General features: G+C 35.0%; 1 protein-coding gene across 5 annotated transcripts in view; it reads right to left on the reverse strand.

Annotated features, from left to right (window-relative positions):
- DCAF6 (DDB1 and CUL4 associated factor 6) overlaps positions 1-16,642 on the reverse strand; it is a 136,554-nt gene that overhangs the window by 112,403 nt on the left and 7,509 nt on the right. For 3 of the 5 annotated variants that reach the window (XM_023510779.1, XM_003785730.2, XM_023510782.1), the window contains exon 2: positions 11,272-11,333. The exons of the other annotated variants lie outside the window; for them this stretch is intronic. In XM_023510779.1, coding sequence (XP_023366547.1) covers positions 11,272-11,333 — 62 coding nt within the window. The remainder of the gene's footprint in view (positions 1-11,271; positions 11,334-16,642) is intronic. 5 annotated transcript variants of the gene reach the window in all.

The following is a 16,642-nucleotide window of genomic DNA, read 5'->3' on the forward strand; positions in this document are numbered from 1 at the left end:
CCACTATGTTGCCCTCATTAGAGTGCTGCAGTGTCACAGCTCACAGCAACCTCAAACTCTTGGGCTTAAGCAATTTTCTTGCTTCAGCCTCCAAAGTAGCTGGGACTACAGGCACCCGCCACAATGCCTGGCTTTTTTTTTGCTGTAGTTGTGGCCTGGGCTGGGTTCGAACCCACCAGCAGTGGTGTATGTGACTGGCACCCTAACCACTAAGCTATGGGCGCTGAGCCAGAGTACTCAATTCTTAATAAAGTCAGCCCTTAGGAGAAGTTTAACCCAGCTAGAGTTCCATTAGAATCTAAACCAGTGACTTTCAACCAGCGTGCTGTGTAGCACACTGCTGTCACCACTGTGCCATGAGAAGTTATTAGGTGTGCTGCAAAAAATTTTAAAGATCATTAATTGAATTTTTTTTTTTTTTTGAGACAGAGCCTCAAGCTATCCCCCTGGGTAGAGTGCCGTGGCTTCACTACTCACAGCAACCTCCAACTCCTGGGCTTAAGCAAGTCTCCTGCCTCAGCCTCCCAAGTAGCTGGAACCACAGGCGCCCGCCACAACGCCCAGCTATTTTTTTGGTTGCTGCCATTATTGTTGTTTGGCAGGCCCAGGCTGGATTCAAACCCGCCACCTTAGGTGTATGTGGCTGGCGCCTTAGCTGCTTGAGCCTAATTGAATTATTTTTAAAAGAAGTTCAAAGCATAGTATGTATACGTAAATATATGTATATATTTTTTACTCTAATTTTCATCATCATAATTTAAGCGTGCTACAGAAATTTAACTAAAGGTTCAAGTGTGCCGAGAGATAAAAAAGGTTGAAAAAACTGGCCTAAACTGATTTGGGGAAGAGAAATACCCAACTCTAGCCAGCCCTAGCCTTCTATATGGGGAAAACTGAGAAGCAGAGAGAACAAAGACCCACAAAAGTAAATAAGAATACCCAAGGACTGTGCGACAACTATAAAAGATGTAACTTAAGTGTAATGTAAACACCAGAAGGAGAAGAGGAAAAGAAGAAATACATCAAGTAATAAAGGGTGATAATATCTCTTAAATGAATGTCAGGTACCTAACCACAGCTCCAGGAAGATCAGAAAACACCAACCAGGATAAATACAAAAAGAACTACAGCTGGGCGTGTCATCTTCATAAACTAAAGAAAACCAAAGATAAGGAAAAAATCCTGAAAGAAGCCAAAGGAAAACTCAAAGAGGAGCAAGGCATTACATCCAATTTCTACTCAGAAATCATGTAAACAAGAGAAAGTTAAGCAAAATATTTAAAATATTAAAAGAAAAAAACTACCAACCTAAAATTCTATACCCTTCAAAATGGAAGGAGAAATAAACAAACACTGAAGGAATTTGCGGCCCATAGACCAACCTTGCAAGAAATGCTGAAAGAAGTTCCTTAGAGAAAAGGAAAATAGGTCAGGAACTTGGATCTATATAAGGATCTACCAAAGGAGGAATGAATGAAGATAAAAACTTTTACTTACTCTTATCTAACAGATTATAATTGTCCTAAATAATAGCAACAATCTATTTGATTATGTGTTCTTATGTATATGTATGTTTACAAATAAGTGAAAAGAATGATAGTAATACAATGTACAAGAAGAAGAATTTAAGATTATTTTCTACTCATATACTTGTAAGATGTGATAGCAGCAGTTCTCAACCTGGGGGGGGTGAATGACCTTTTCACAGGGGTTGCCTAAATATATCCTGCATATCAGATATTTACATTACAATTCATAACAGTAGGAAAATCACAATTAGGAAGTAGCAACGAAAATAATTTTATGGTTGGGGATCACCACAACATGAGGAACTGTATTAAAGGGTTGTAGCATTAGGAAGGTTGAGAACCACTGTGCTATGGCATTGTTTGAAATAAAACAAACTTGGATTAGTTGTACTTCACATATGGCCAACTCTAAGGCAACCATTAAAAAAGTTTAAAAAGGTAGTATAACTGAAAAATACTAAGGAAGGAGAGAAAATAAAGTTATATAAAATGCTCAATTAGAACCACAAAAGACACAAGAGTGAAAGAAAAAAATAGGAATAAAGAGCAAAGGTAATAAATAGAAAACAGTAACAAATATGGTATATATTAATCCAACTGTATCAATAATCATTTGCATGTCAATGGTCTAAATGCACAAAGTGAAGGACAAAGACTGCTAGAGTAGATTCAAAACAAGACTCAAATATATGTTGCTTACAAGAAATCCACTTTATAAAGACATATATAGATTCAAAGTAAATGGATGAAGGAAAAATATATAATCAAAGGAAAGAGTATTAATTTCAAACAGACCAGACTTCAAAGCAAGAAAAGTTATCAGGGAAGAAGGAGAGCATTTCAGAATAATAAAAAGTTCAGTTGCCCAACAAGACCTAATAATCTCTACCATGTACTGGTTAGTAAAAGAACATCAAAATACGTGAGACAAACACTGAAAGAACTGCAAGGACAAACAGAAGAATCCACTATCATACTTGGGAGACTTCAAAATCCCTCCACCAGAAACAGATCCAGCAAGCAGAAAGTCAGTAAGGATGCTGTTGAACTCAACACCATCAATTATCTGTATAAAATTGACATTTATAGACAACTTCATTCAACATAGTCTCCTCAAGCTCACACGGAAGATTCACCAAGGCAGATCAAATTCCAGCCCTTAAAATGCATCTTAACAAATTTAAGAGAATCAAATTTATACAATGTCTGCTCTCAGACAACAAGGAAATTAAAAGTAGAAATCAGTCACAGAGAGATAATTGGAAAATCCCAAAATACATGAAAGTTAAACAACACATTTCAAAATAACACATGGCTTGAAGAAGAAATCTCAAGAAAAATTTAAAAATATTTTCAACTACATGGAAATCAAAGCACAACTAATTAAAATTCGTGAGGTATAGCCAAAAGCAAAGGAAAATTTGCAGCAAATAAAAAGATTTAAAATCAATAATCTAAGTTGCCATCTTACAAAATTAGAGAGAGCAATAAATCCAAAGTAAGCAGAACAAAGAAATATTATAGTATATTAGTCAATGTATTTGACACTAAATATTAATTTATATACTTTAAGTAAAAAGATAGTTTATTGAAAAAAAAAACAATAAAATTAATAAGCCTTTACCTGAGCTAAGTAGAATAAAGAGAGAGGACACAAATTACTAATACCAGAAATAAATGAAGAGACATTTTTACACATCTCAGGAAAATCAAAAGAAAAATAAAGGAATACCATGAAAACTCCATGCCCACATATTCAATAACCTAATTAATGGACCTATTTCTTCAAAGACACAATCTGGCAAACTTCACACAAGAAGAAATAGACAATCCCAATTGGACTATATCCATTAAAGGAACTAATAATAGTAACCTTTCAAAACAGAAAGTACCAAGACCAGATGGGTTTACTGGTAATTTCTTCTAAGGAAGAAAGCATTCTAATTCTCTATAATCTCTTCTAGAAGTAGAAGGAATACTTCCCAACTCATTCCATGAAGTAAGCATTACCCAAATACCAAAACCAGACAAAGACATTACAAGAACAGAAAACTATATAGACCAACAGCTCTCATGAACATAGATTTGAAAATCCTCAACAAAGTATTAACAAATTGAATCTAACCATGTATAAAAAAATTATTTATCACCACAAGCAGGACTTATCCACAGTAGGCAAGGCTAGTTCAACACACAAAAATCAGTTAATGTAATCCATCAGATTAATAAGGTAAAGAAGAAAAGTTATACAATCATATACACAGATACAGAAAAAGCATTTAACAAAATCCAACAGCCATTCATGATTAAAAAAAAAAAAACCTCAGTAAACTCGAAATAGAGTGAATTTCCTCAACTTAATAATAAATATCTATATAAAACCTATATCTAACATCGTATGTAATGGGGAAAAACTATAGGTTGAGTATCCCTTACCTGAAATTCTTAGGATCAGAATGTTACTACCGTATTTCAGATTTTTTTTGGATTTAGAAATACTGGCATATTTAATGGTTGGGTCCCAACTACTTAATCACTGAAGCACACATACTACACAAGTTTGAGTCAAAATACAGATACTTTAAATAGCCCTTTTTATTTTTTTAAGAAATGGAACTGTAATTAGATATTTCCCACAAAGAAAATTCCAAGTCTAGATGGCTTCACCTGTAAATTCTGCCAAAAATTTAAAAAACAATTAACAATTCTTTGCAAAGTCATTCAGAAAATCAAAGAGATCAAAATATTTTCCAACTCATTGATACAATAGAACAACAGACCAATAACCTGAATAAATATAGATATGCAAAAATTCTAAAAATTTTAGCAAACTCAATGATAAACTATATATAAAAAAAAATAATATATCATAACCCAAGGGGGTTCACTTCTGGAATGCAAGATTAATTTAAGACTCAAAAAATTAATCAATATAATTCACAATATTAACAGACCAAAAAAGAAAACAATTCCTGAAAATATCGCTCAGCAACTAGAAAAAGAAAAGAACATCCTCAATCAGTGTAACCTGGTTTCTTGTACCTTCAATGAATCTCCAACAATAAATAAATTTTAAAAAAGAAAAGAAAAGAAATGAACATCCTCCAATTGATAATGAGCACCCATGAAAAAAAGTGTAACTAGTATCATACTTCATAGTGAAAAACTGAATGCTTTCTCTCTAAGATCAGGATAAGACAAAGATGTCTGTTCTCACTACTTCTGTTCAATATTGTAACAGAATGCTAGCCAGTGAAATAAGGCAAGAAAAAGAAACGAAAGGAGTCTAGAGTAGAAAAGAAGTAAAACATTTTCATTTTCAGATGACTTGACTGTTCATATATAATATCCTTTGGAATTAAAAAAAAAAAGTTAGAACTAATAGGTGAGGTTAGGCAATTTCCAGCATACATAAAAAAACACAGGGAATTTAAACTACTAGATACCTATTAAAGTGTCTGAAATTAAAAAACTTACCACACCAGATGTTGGTAAGGATATAGACCAACTGAAATTGTCATATGCTAATGGTGAAAATGTTAAATGGTATAATGACTTTGGAAAACAATTTGTTTTTTAAACAGTTATGCACATACCCACCATTGTATTATTATCCATTCATTCTACTTACCAATATTTTTCAAAAAAGAATAAAGTGACCGGGTACAGTGGCTCACGACTGTAATCCTAGCTCTCCAAAAGGCTGAGACAGGTGGATTACTTGAGCTCACAATTTCTAGACCATCCTGAACAAGAGCAAGAGCAAGACCCCAGCTCTACTAGAAACAGAAAAGGTAGCCTGGTGTTGTGGCGCAGGTGGGACAAGAGGATTGCTTATTCCTCTTGAGTTTGAGGTTACTGTGAGCTATGACGCCATGACACTCAAACCCAGGGTGAATAAGTGAGACTATATATCTCAAAAAATGAAAAAGAAAATAGGAGTGGCGCCTGTGCTCAAAAGGGTAGGGCACTGGCCCCATATGCTGGAGGTGGTGAGTTCAAACTCAGCCCCGGCCAAAAACCGCAAAAAATAAATAAACAAATAAATAAATAAAAATTAAAAAATAAAAGCATATGTCCATACAAAGAGTGTACCCAAATGTTCATGGAACTTTTTTGTAACAGTTCCCCAATGGATAACATAATATCCATCAGCAGATGAATGAATAAGCAAATTATGGTATGTATATACAATGAATGCTACTGGACAATAAAAAGTACTAAACTATTGATACATCCAACAACCTGGATGAATCTCAAAATTGTTATTATAAGTAAACTTTAAAGTAAAAGAAACCAAAACAAACCAAAAAAAAAAAAAAAGGATGCATACTGGATGATTCAACTTGTATAAAATTCTAGAAATGCAAACTAATTTATAGTTACAGATGGAGATCAGTGATTAAGTGGGGTTGAAAGTGGTGGTAAGGAATGAAAGGAAACTTTTAGGGGGTATGTGATACATTCATTATCTTGAATGTGATGATGACTTCATGGATATTTTATATATATACATGTTAAATTTATCAAATTGTACACTTCAAAGATGTATAGTCGATTCTATTTCAATAAAGCTCTTAAAAATATTTACACGAATTTAAATACAAACTTAAGAGGTATTCTTAAATACAAACTTAAGAGGTATTCACAAAGGTAATTCAAGTTATTATGCAATAACAAAATGTTATTAGATTAGACTGGCATCACTCTTACCAGGTACATTGGCTGCTAGAAGACAAATTTGTGTAAATGTAAGGTCTTCAAAAATACCGAGTGAAAATAAGGTCTGACCTAGAATTCCATGCCCAGACAAATCATGAATTGAAGTAAATTGTGAAACTGTGAAATCAGAGTAAAATGTTTAAACTTGTAAGAAATATTTACTGGGCAGTGCCTGTGGCTCAAAGGAGTAGGGCGCCAGCCCCATATGACGGAGGTGGTGGGTTCAAACCCAACCCCGGCCAAAAACTGCAAAAAAAAAAAAAAAAAGAAATTTTTACTTTCCACTCACTCTTAATTATGAGAATATACTCAGTAAAATCTGAAAGAGAATTTTAAAAAATTCTTCTTTGATGTAGAAACCACAGTTTGTAAAAATTTGAGAATATCATAAATACAATTATGCCTTATGACTGAGAATCCATTTGAAATTAAAAATAGAAAATTTTCCCATTGGTAGGGTAAAAGATTTGACCTTGCATCTTCCTAAAAGGATATTAAACCTAACATGTAACACATTCTTTGCCTGTTCAATGAACAATTCATGTGCCATACATGTGCTAGGCACTCCTCTTTATACTAGATGAAAGAGATAAATTTGTTTTTTCTTTTCTGTTGTTGTTGTGACCTGTTGGTTTTACTTTGCATTGGATCATAACCATTTTCTTGAGGCATTATAACTTCTCTGTAAGTTGTACTTTAATTTAGTTGCATATGTAATGTGTGAGTACCACCCAAATTACTTAAAATAACGGTGTGATTGTAATTTCAATGCATAAATCTTCTTTCTTTTACTTGAAAAAAAATTTAGGGTTGCATTTTTTTTTTTAAGTTGTAGCAAAGTTATATATAGTCTGGAGAGTCATATAACTCTGCAAGGTTTGTTATAAAACTCAGCTGCCCCCAGTCAAAGAGATAAATTTCTGAATATATTTTCTTGGTTTAGCATTCCAGGGCAGAGGGGGCAAGTGTGTAGACTGTGTATAAATAAATAAATGTGTTTGTATACTTATAATGCCAGATACTAAGCAACATGAGAAAACTAGTGTAAAAAGAAAGATCATCAGTTGTGAGGGCTCATGCTTGTAATCCTAGCACTCTGGTAAGTTGAAGAAAGAAGATTACTTGAGATTAGGAGTTCAAGATCAGAATGAGCAAGAGCAAGGTCCCATCTCTACTAAAAACAGAAAATCAGCTGGGTGTTATGGTGAGTGCCCGTATTCCCAGCTACTTGAGAGGCTGAGGCAGGAGGATCACTTAAACCCATGAGTTTGAGGTTGCTCTAAGTTGCTAGAGGCAAGGCACTCTAGCCTGCAGTAACAAGAGTGAGACTCTGTCTCAAAAAATAAAAAATAAAGAAAGAGAAAGATACTGACCAGGAATAGCTTGCTATTTAATTAGCGTATTCAGGGAAAGCTTCTCTGATAACAATTGAAAAGAGCTTCTCAGGTAACAACTGAAAAGAGAACTAAATGAAATGGGACATAAGCTTTACAGATATATAGGGGAAAAGAACTCTAGGTACAAGGCATAAATGATTACTACTGTATATAAGGCAGAGGTGTACTTGGTATACTCAGGAACAGAAAAAGATGAGTGTGACTGAAACAAATACAGGGTGACCATAAAGTTTGTGTGCAATTTTAAATTAAAACAGCATGCAATTTAAAATTACACACAACTTTATGGCCACCTGCATATATGTGGGAGAATGTAATAAGGGAGGAAACTAGAGAAAAGGTAGCAAGGCCAAATAATGTAGCATTTAGTTCTAAAAGAACTTTAGATTTAGTGTATGTTGGAAACTACTGGAAAGTTTTGAGCAGTTGAGTGTCATAAACAGATACAGCACATAATTTTTTCATGAATTTCCCCCTTCTCTATTTTGCAAGGTTTTTTTTTCCAGTTGATGAAATATTTTATTCAAACAGATTTCTCTTTTTTTATTGTTGGGGATTCATTGAGGGTACGAGAAACCAGGTCTGCAAGGTTTTTGTTTTTTTTTTAAAAGAAAACTAACTACATATGAATACAAGAATAATTAACATCTTCACTGAATTTCAACTTTTAGAATACCTACTACAGAAGACATCTGACTATAGAATAAAGGATAAATGTAACCAACACTAACAATATAAAAGCAAATACAGCTGATGAAGGGGTGAAATAGAGATAGGAAGGTAGAAGGAAGAGTAGAAGCACTTAATATCTCTTATCTTACACAGTGAGGGGATACCTATGAATAATAGAAATAAAAGATACTTATGTATTGTTGTTTAAAATAAAAATGATCACTGAGGAGACTAAGAATAGTAACAATGATTCTGAGTCTGAGAAGAATTCTTTTAAATTGAAAGTTGTAAATCAGTTAAATCCCCATCTATCGTCCCCATCTATCATATCAATAGATAATGTCCAAAGTTGACAATTCAAGAAAAGCAGTATAAGAACAGCACATAGAGAGAGATATGAAAGACATTACCAGAAGATTTGAAATAAAAAATGACTAGAAGAGGTTCCTTTGGAGAATATAAGAGGAATAACGTAAAGCAGGTCAGGTCTATTATTTTTATATAATCCAGCATAAATTATGTGTATGTATTATTTTGACCCCCCCAAAAAAGTTTTTAAGTTTTAAAATAAATAATATATACTAAACTGTGTTTACAGCATATTTATAATTCTGTAAAAATATGGACAAGAGAAAGATAATAGTTTGGGGGTAGGGCTACAGGTGCTTTTTTCCTCTTTGCATTAGTTTTGAATGTTTCACATCATAATCTTTTTCCAAGTGATCTTTCTAGTTTCCTGTTTTCAATTAGCAGGTATAGCACTGTTTTCCAAACTATGAGATCCGTTGATCACCTGGATCAAAATCATCTGAAGTTTTTGCTAGAATACAGATTTCCTTAGTCTCAACTCCAGAGATTTTTTTTTCTTTTTTTTTTTTTTTTTGGTTTGTTTTGGTAGATTGGTTTCTTCAAAATAACACTTTAAAAGTAGAGAGTTCTGGTTCGGCACCTGTAGCACAGTGGTTACGGCACCAGCTACGTGTACCAAAGGTGGTACATCGAACCCAGCCCAAGCCAGCTAAACAACAATGACAACTTCAATAAAAAATAGCCAGGCATTTTGGAGGCTGCCTATAGTCCTAGCTACTTAGGAGGCTGAGGTAAGAGAACTGCTTAAGCCCAGGAGTTTGAGGTTACTGTGGGCTATGACACCACAGCACTCTACCAACGGCAGCACAGTGAGACTTTGTCTCAAAAAAAGGGGGAAAAAGTGTCAATCTTATTAAGCTATATAATGCCATTATGTTTATATAAGAAAATGTCCATTGCTTTTAGGCATATGTATGGGGTGAAATATCTGGGATATGCTTTAAAATATTTCAGCAACTGGAAAAAAAAAAAAGAAAGAAAAATGAATAGAAAAGAAAATATGATGAAATCTTATTAACTGCTAAATCCAGGTGATGAGCATATGAAAAATATGCTTGACATTTTTATAATAAAAACTAAAAAGAGCTCTGTTTTGAATCTGTCAAATTTAGGGTACTTATTAGATATGTAACTCAGATTAAGTAGAAAGCTGGACATATAAATCTGGAGCTCTGGGAAAGATGAAAGTAGTTTTTCAGCCATGGAACTGGATAAGGTCTCCTAAGAGTTGGAGAGAAAAGAATGTAGGAGGTTCCAGGACAAAGTCTTTGCACACCCAACATCTGAAGGTGAAGAAGTGGAGGAGTCAGTTGAGAAGATAAAGAACATGCAGTGAATGAATGGGTCAAGAAAAAAACAGAGTTAAGTATGGTGTTAAAAAAAATTTGTTTCAAAAAAAGATGGTTAGGAGAGGGGGCTTACACCTATAATCCCAGCACTTCTGCAGGCTGAGGTGGGAGGATTAGTTGAGGGCAGCAATTTAAGACCAGCCTGGCAACATAGCAAAACATGACTCTACAAATATGGAAAAAAAAAAAATTAGCTGGGTATGGTGCCATGTGCCTGTAGTCTCAGCTACTCAAGAGGCTGAGGCAGGAGGATCACTTCAGCACAAGGCTAGAGGCTGCAGTGAGCTATGATTACACTACTGCACTCTAGCCAGTCTCTGTCTCTCTAGAAAAAGGAATTCAACAACAACAACAACAAAAACCCAGATGTCTAAGGTTTCTAAGTGAGAAATAACCACTAAATTTAGATATCTGAGGTTAAAAAGGTCAAAAGTGACCTCACAAAAGCAGTTACAGTAGAGTTAATGAGATGGAAACTTTTTGGGGGGAGGGGGGACAAGAGTTTTGCTTTGTCCTTGGCTAGAGTGCAGCGGCATCACAATAGCTTACTGCAGGCTCAAACTCTTGGATTCAAGCAATCTTCTACCTTGGTCTTCACAGTAGCTGGTACTACTTCACAGTAGCTGCTAATTTTAGTATTTTTTGTAGAGATGAGGGTCTCACTTTTGCTCAAACTAGTCTTGAACTTCTGACATCAAGTGATCCTCCCTCTTTGGCCTCCCAGAGTGCTAGGATTACAAGCTTGAGCTACCTTGCTGGGCCAGAAGGCTTTTGATAATAGAAAACACATCTACACTTTAAAAAAAATTATATATATTGTACAAAGTTCAATATTTACTTTTATGGGTTTTGTTTATCTGTTTCCAAGTTTTCCTTTTTTTTTTTCTTTTTTTGGGGGGGATGCTGTCCTCCTGCCTCAGCCTCCCAAGTAGCTGGGACTATTGGTACACTGCCACCACATCCAGTTAATTTTTCTATTTTTTGATAAAGATGGGGTCTGACTATGTTGCTCAGGCTGGTATCAAATTCCAGGCCTCAAGCAATCCTCCTAACTTGGCCTCCTGATGTGCTAAAATTACAGGCATGAGCCACCATGCCAGGTCTTCTTTTATGTTATTCTTCCATTGTATTATAGTTAGTCACAATCCCTTCTGGGAAGATTAGGGCATGTCATCAAACATTTAAACAGTATTAAAGCCCTTCAGAGTTAATTAACTATTAACTCTTACTTACACAGCCATCATGCACATTTAGGGTTGCTTCAAGTTTTAATCTTTGGATAAATTCTCTTCTTCCTGTTTAAAAAGAAAGAAAAATACTAAATAAATCATACAACTTGAAAGTGAGAAAAGTATGATATTGAAGAGCCTAGGATCTGGCATAATAAGGTAAATTCAGGCTCTAATTTCAGCTCCACCATTTATAACCTGAGTGATGCTGGGCAAATTATCCTCCTTAAGCCTTAGCTTCCTTATTAAACACTTATCTTTTGTGGTAATAATAAAGACAAAAGGATTCAAGGACAGGAAGGGCTTACTTAGCACAGTGTCTAGACCACAGTAAATGCTCAAACCTTTCTTCATTCATTCATTCATCAAATATTTATTGAACACTTTTTTTCAGGTAATGTTCTAGAAAGCAGGAATGCAGTGGTAAAATAAAACAAAAAGATTTCTGCATTCTCATGAGAAGACAAAGATAATAAACAATATGTCAGTTAGTGAAAGTATTAAGGTACTTATTTTTAAATATATCTCAATTTTAGAGATGTCAAAATAATTTAATTTTACAATGATGAAATTTGGCAGCAAAACTAAAAACAGCCTAAATGCCTATCAATAACAGAATAGCTAAAATACTCCAAAAATAGAATAAATTCTTTCTTTGAAAAAGAGGATTATGTCCCATTAAAGAATGAATCATCTTTACCAAAGACAGATGAAAAAGCATGTTTGTTGAGAAGCTGTAATGAAAAGAAGCTGAATTTATGACAAAAAGCAATGATTAAGTATCAGGCTGATCAGGTCTCTTAATTACATCTGCCTGTATTATTTGTTTACTGTCACAAAGGACAGATTACTGTGCTTTCTTGCCATTCAATACAAAGATTAAGACCTTCCTGAAGCCAATTTTCTTCTTTCTCTTTGTTTTTTAACTGGTAAGACGGCTAGGTAAAGGATAAATAAACATATAAATCAAAAAAATAATTGTAGATAATTATGGAGGGCTGGGGAAGAGGCAGATATTCCATGGTTCCTAAACTTATTGGAATAAAATATACCTAAAGAAATTCAGCCAAATGCTCTCATTAACTAGTTTGTACTTTATATAATTAACTTTTCAAATCTGATTTTCAGTCATAAAAAGATACTAACTATGGCAAACAGGTATTTTAAAACTGATTTCCTTTTGGCCAAAGGCAAACTTGGTAATCCCCACTGAGTTATATAGTTTTCAAATTAACAATATGACAACAATTAGAATGCAATAAAATGCTAACGTACTGGAAACTATCTTTCCAAATTTTTAGCACCTGGCTTGAAAACATAGCAATAGCCATTTCAATCTGGAGAAAATGGATATAAGCAAATAGAAGACAAAGTTGTCCTAGCAAGAACTCTTACATATGAAATTTATACATATAAACATGCACTGAGATATGATATAAATAGTTCCTGAATGGTACTTTTTTATGTGACTTTGGAGATAAAACTGATTATACTGTCCAGTCATCTTATAAAGCAGCAGTTCTCAACCTGTGGGTCACAACCCCTTTGGTGGGGGTTGGTTAAATACATTCTGCATATCAGATATTTACATTACGATTCATAACAGTAGCAAAATTACAGTTATGAAGTAGTAACGAAAACAATTTTATGGTTGTGGGTCACCACAACATGAGGAACTGTATTAAAGGGTTATGGCATTAGGAAGGTTGAGAACCACTGTTATCAAGTGTGCTCCTAGAGCAAACTAGCAAAAAAATCCACTAATCTTTTAGTAATTAAGTACAGTTCCAAAAAATAGAAGCCATAAGCTTCATAAAGAACTGAGTCCCCTCAAAATAAAAATAAACTCACATTTGAATGCTATTAAATACTATGAAGGTGTGGTCTATCTGCAAGATAACTAATTAGCCTGCCACCATTGCTAGGATGCTGGCAAAAGACACAAGATTCCTATGTGAGAGGCAAAAAAATTACTTCCTCTTGTCCCCCAATCCCCATAGGGCTTGGATGTCTGTTATCCATGAGAAGAGTATGGATCACAGCTAAGAAATCCTGGAATGAGGGAATCCAAATCTTATATCAAGTAAACCTGCCTGACCTTCAAAGACATTATCTCTTTTACACAGACAATAAACAAACTTGTCCTCTGCTCCAGAGAGAGATGATATCTTCCAAGGCTGTTCTCTATAAAAACATCATTGGAAAGAGTCCAGAATAAAGCCAGTGCCACCTTTCACCATTAACAAAAATTGATTCTCACTGGATAAAAGATTTAAACTTAAGACATGAAACTATAAAAATACTAAAAGAGAGTGCAGAGAAAACACTTGAAGAAATTGGCCTGGGAGAATATTTTATGAAGAGGATCCCCACCCCACCCAACACCTGGGCAATTGAAGCAACACCAAAAATACATTTCTGGGATCTGATGAAACTAAAAAGCTTTTGCACAGCTAAGAGCACAGTAAGTAAAGTAAACAGACAACCATCAGAATGGGAAAAGATTTTTGCAAGTTATGCTTCGGACAAAGGTCTGATAACTAGAATCTACAGAGAACTCAAACTAATCAATAAGAAAAGAATAAATAACCCCATTTCTATGTGGGCAAGAGACTTGAACAGAAACTTCCCTGATGGAGATAGGCACATGGCCTACAAACACATGAAGAAATGCTCATCATCCTTAATCATCAGAGAGATGCAAATCAAAACTACTTTGAGATGTCATCTAACTCCAGTAAGATTAGCCCACATCACAAAATCACAAAACCACAGATGCTGGCATGGATGCAGAGAAAGGGGAACGCTTCTACACTGCTGGTGGGAATGCAAGCTAACATGACCTTTTTGGTAAGAAGTTTGGAGAACACTCAAGGAACTAAAAGTAGACCTACTGCTGGATCCTGCAATTCCTCTACTAGGTATATACCCAGATGATCAAAAATTATTTTACGACAAAGACACTTGCACCACAATGTTTACTACAGCCCAATTCATAACAGCCAAGACATGGAAACAGCCCAAGTGTCCATCAACCTGTGAATGGATTAACAAATTGTGGTATATGTACACCATGGAATACTATGCAGCCATAAAAAAGATGGAGACTTCACATCTTTTATGTTTACCTGGATGGAGCTGGAACATATTCTTCTAAGAATCTCAAGAATGGAAAACAAAGTATCCAATGTACTCAATACTACTATGAAATCAATATGTAACCACCTACACACTCATATGAATGGCAAAACATAAACATAACTATAGTCCAGAAAGTAGAAGGGAAAAGGACAGAGGGGAGGGGAGGCAGGGTTATAGGAGGAGGGAGGAAATTTGTGGGGGGGCCTCATCTAATGTGCATGATGCAATGGTACATTTCAAAACTATTAAGAAAGAAGTATAATTGTGATGGATATGTTACTTAGTTCAATATAAACATTTCACATTGTATATCGAACCAGTACCCTGAACCCCATAAATGCATTGATGTACAAAGTTATGATTTAATAAAAAATAATTAAAAAAGAAAAAGAAAAAGAATAAAGCCAGTGCTTCTGCACACAGGATGTGCAGAAGAAGAGAATCTTTTCCAAACAATTACATGCTTGTTATGGATGAATTTATCGTTACATCTTTCTGCACCCCAAGCTGCCTCTTATAATTCTGCCTCCACTTTGACATTCTATATTAGTAGACTATAAGCTCCATAAGAAAAGGAATAGTCTTTTATTCTTGTGTTCACTCAAGTATTCCAAGTGCCTAGAACAGGCCCTAGCATAAACTAGTAATTTAATGTACACTTGCTGAATCAATGAAGACATGATTGGGATCATAATACCCATGCTCTTCTGTAATCTGTATTATCACTCAATATTACATGGGAAACATCTTTCAATGAAAATAAATACAGAGCTATTGCTCATTTTTAATGGTTGTATAACTTATTGCATACCTTTATAATTTATTCATATAACTATTTCCTTTACTAGACCCTATGAGATTCTTTGGGTAAGAAATGTTGAAACAATATTTAAATATCTAACTTGAGGGCAGTGCCTGTGGCTCAGTGAGTAGGGCACCAGACCCATATACCGAGGGTGGCAGGTTTGAACCCTGCCCCAGCCAAACTGCAACAAAAAATAGCCAGGCATTGTGGTGAGTGCCTGTAGTCCCAGCTACTCAGGAGGCTGAGGCAAGAGAATCGCCTAAGCCCAAGAGCTGGAGGTTGCTGGGAGCTGTGACACCACAGCACTCTACCAAGGGTGACAAAATGAGATTCTGTCTCTAAAAAATAAATAAGTAAATATCTAACTTGAAATACACTAAACTTTTGCTGGGCAAAACTTACTCTTTCAGAGCTTTATTTCCAAGGAGAGATGGGACACAGAACTACTTTGTCTTTGGTCAGGACAAAAGAATTGACTAACACTGGAGTATGTAAAAAGATTCTAAAGGAGCAAAAGTTGAAATGAATGCTTAAAGGCCAATTATGAGCTAGAGGGAGTGTAAGTTTCTCTGGGAACCCTGGACACTGAGTGCAGAAACTGCCTTCAGTCAAAAGCAATTTTCAATGAGCTTCCACCAAGTGCTCACAAGAAACAGGAAAAAAAGGGCAGGAGACTTGAGAGAGTCCTTATCTGGTAGGACATAGGAATGAAACTCCACTCACTTTCCGGGCCATTCTCTCATGGGGAAACAAACAGCCTTAAGCTAGGGGGAGAAACCCTAGCAAACAAAGAATCAGCAAAGGTTTACTACCTCTAAGAGTGGCAGGAAACTATCACACCTGTTTCAGGCAAAGGCAACTTGCCCTGACACAGAGGCATAAAATGCCTATCCTTAAGGAAGAAGCAGGAAACCCCTTCCCAAAAGAATCTCAAGTCCAGTCAATACTTATCAAAATCCCAGCAAAGTATTCAAAGACATAGACTACTTTACAGTAAAATTCATATGGAAAAGCACAGGACCTGGAATAGCTGAAACAATTTTTAAAAAGAAGAATAAAGTGGGAGAAAACACTCTACCCTGATGTTACTTTATAGCTACAGCAAGCAAGACACTATGATATTCACAGTGGGATGAACACACACACAACTGAACAGACTAGAGAATCCAGAACTAGATCCACACAAACATGTCCAGCTGATTTTTAACAAAGGTGTGAAAGCAATTCAGTGAAGGAAATATACAGCTTTTTCAACAAACAGTGCTGGCGTAAGTGGACATCCACAGGTGTAAAAATGAACTTCAACCTAAACTTCATATCTCATTCAAAAATAAACTCAAAATGAATCCCAGACTTAAATGCAAAACTATGAAGTTTTAGGAAAAAAAACAGGAGATAAGTTTTAAGAACTAATGATAAGAGTTCTTAG

The sequence above is a fragment of the Otolemur garnettii genome, unplaced genomic scaffold, assembly GCF_000181295.1.
Source record: "Otolemur garnettii isolate 467f Iridium unplaced genomic scaffold, OtoGar3 scaffold00016, whole genome shotgun sequence".
NCBI classification, from domain to species: Eukaryota; Metazoa; Chordata; class Mammalia; order Primates; family Galagidae; genus Otolemur; species Otolemur garnettii.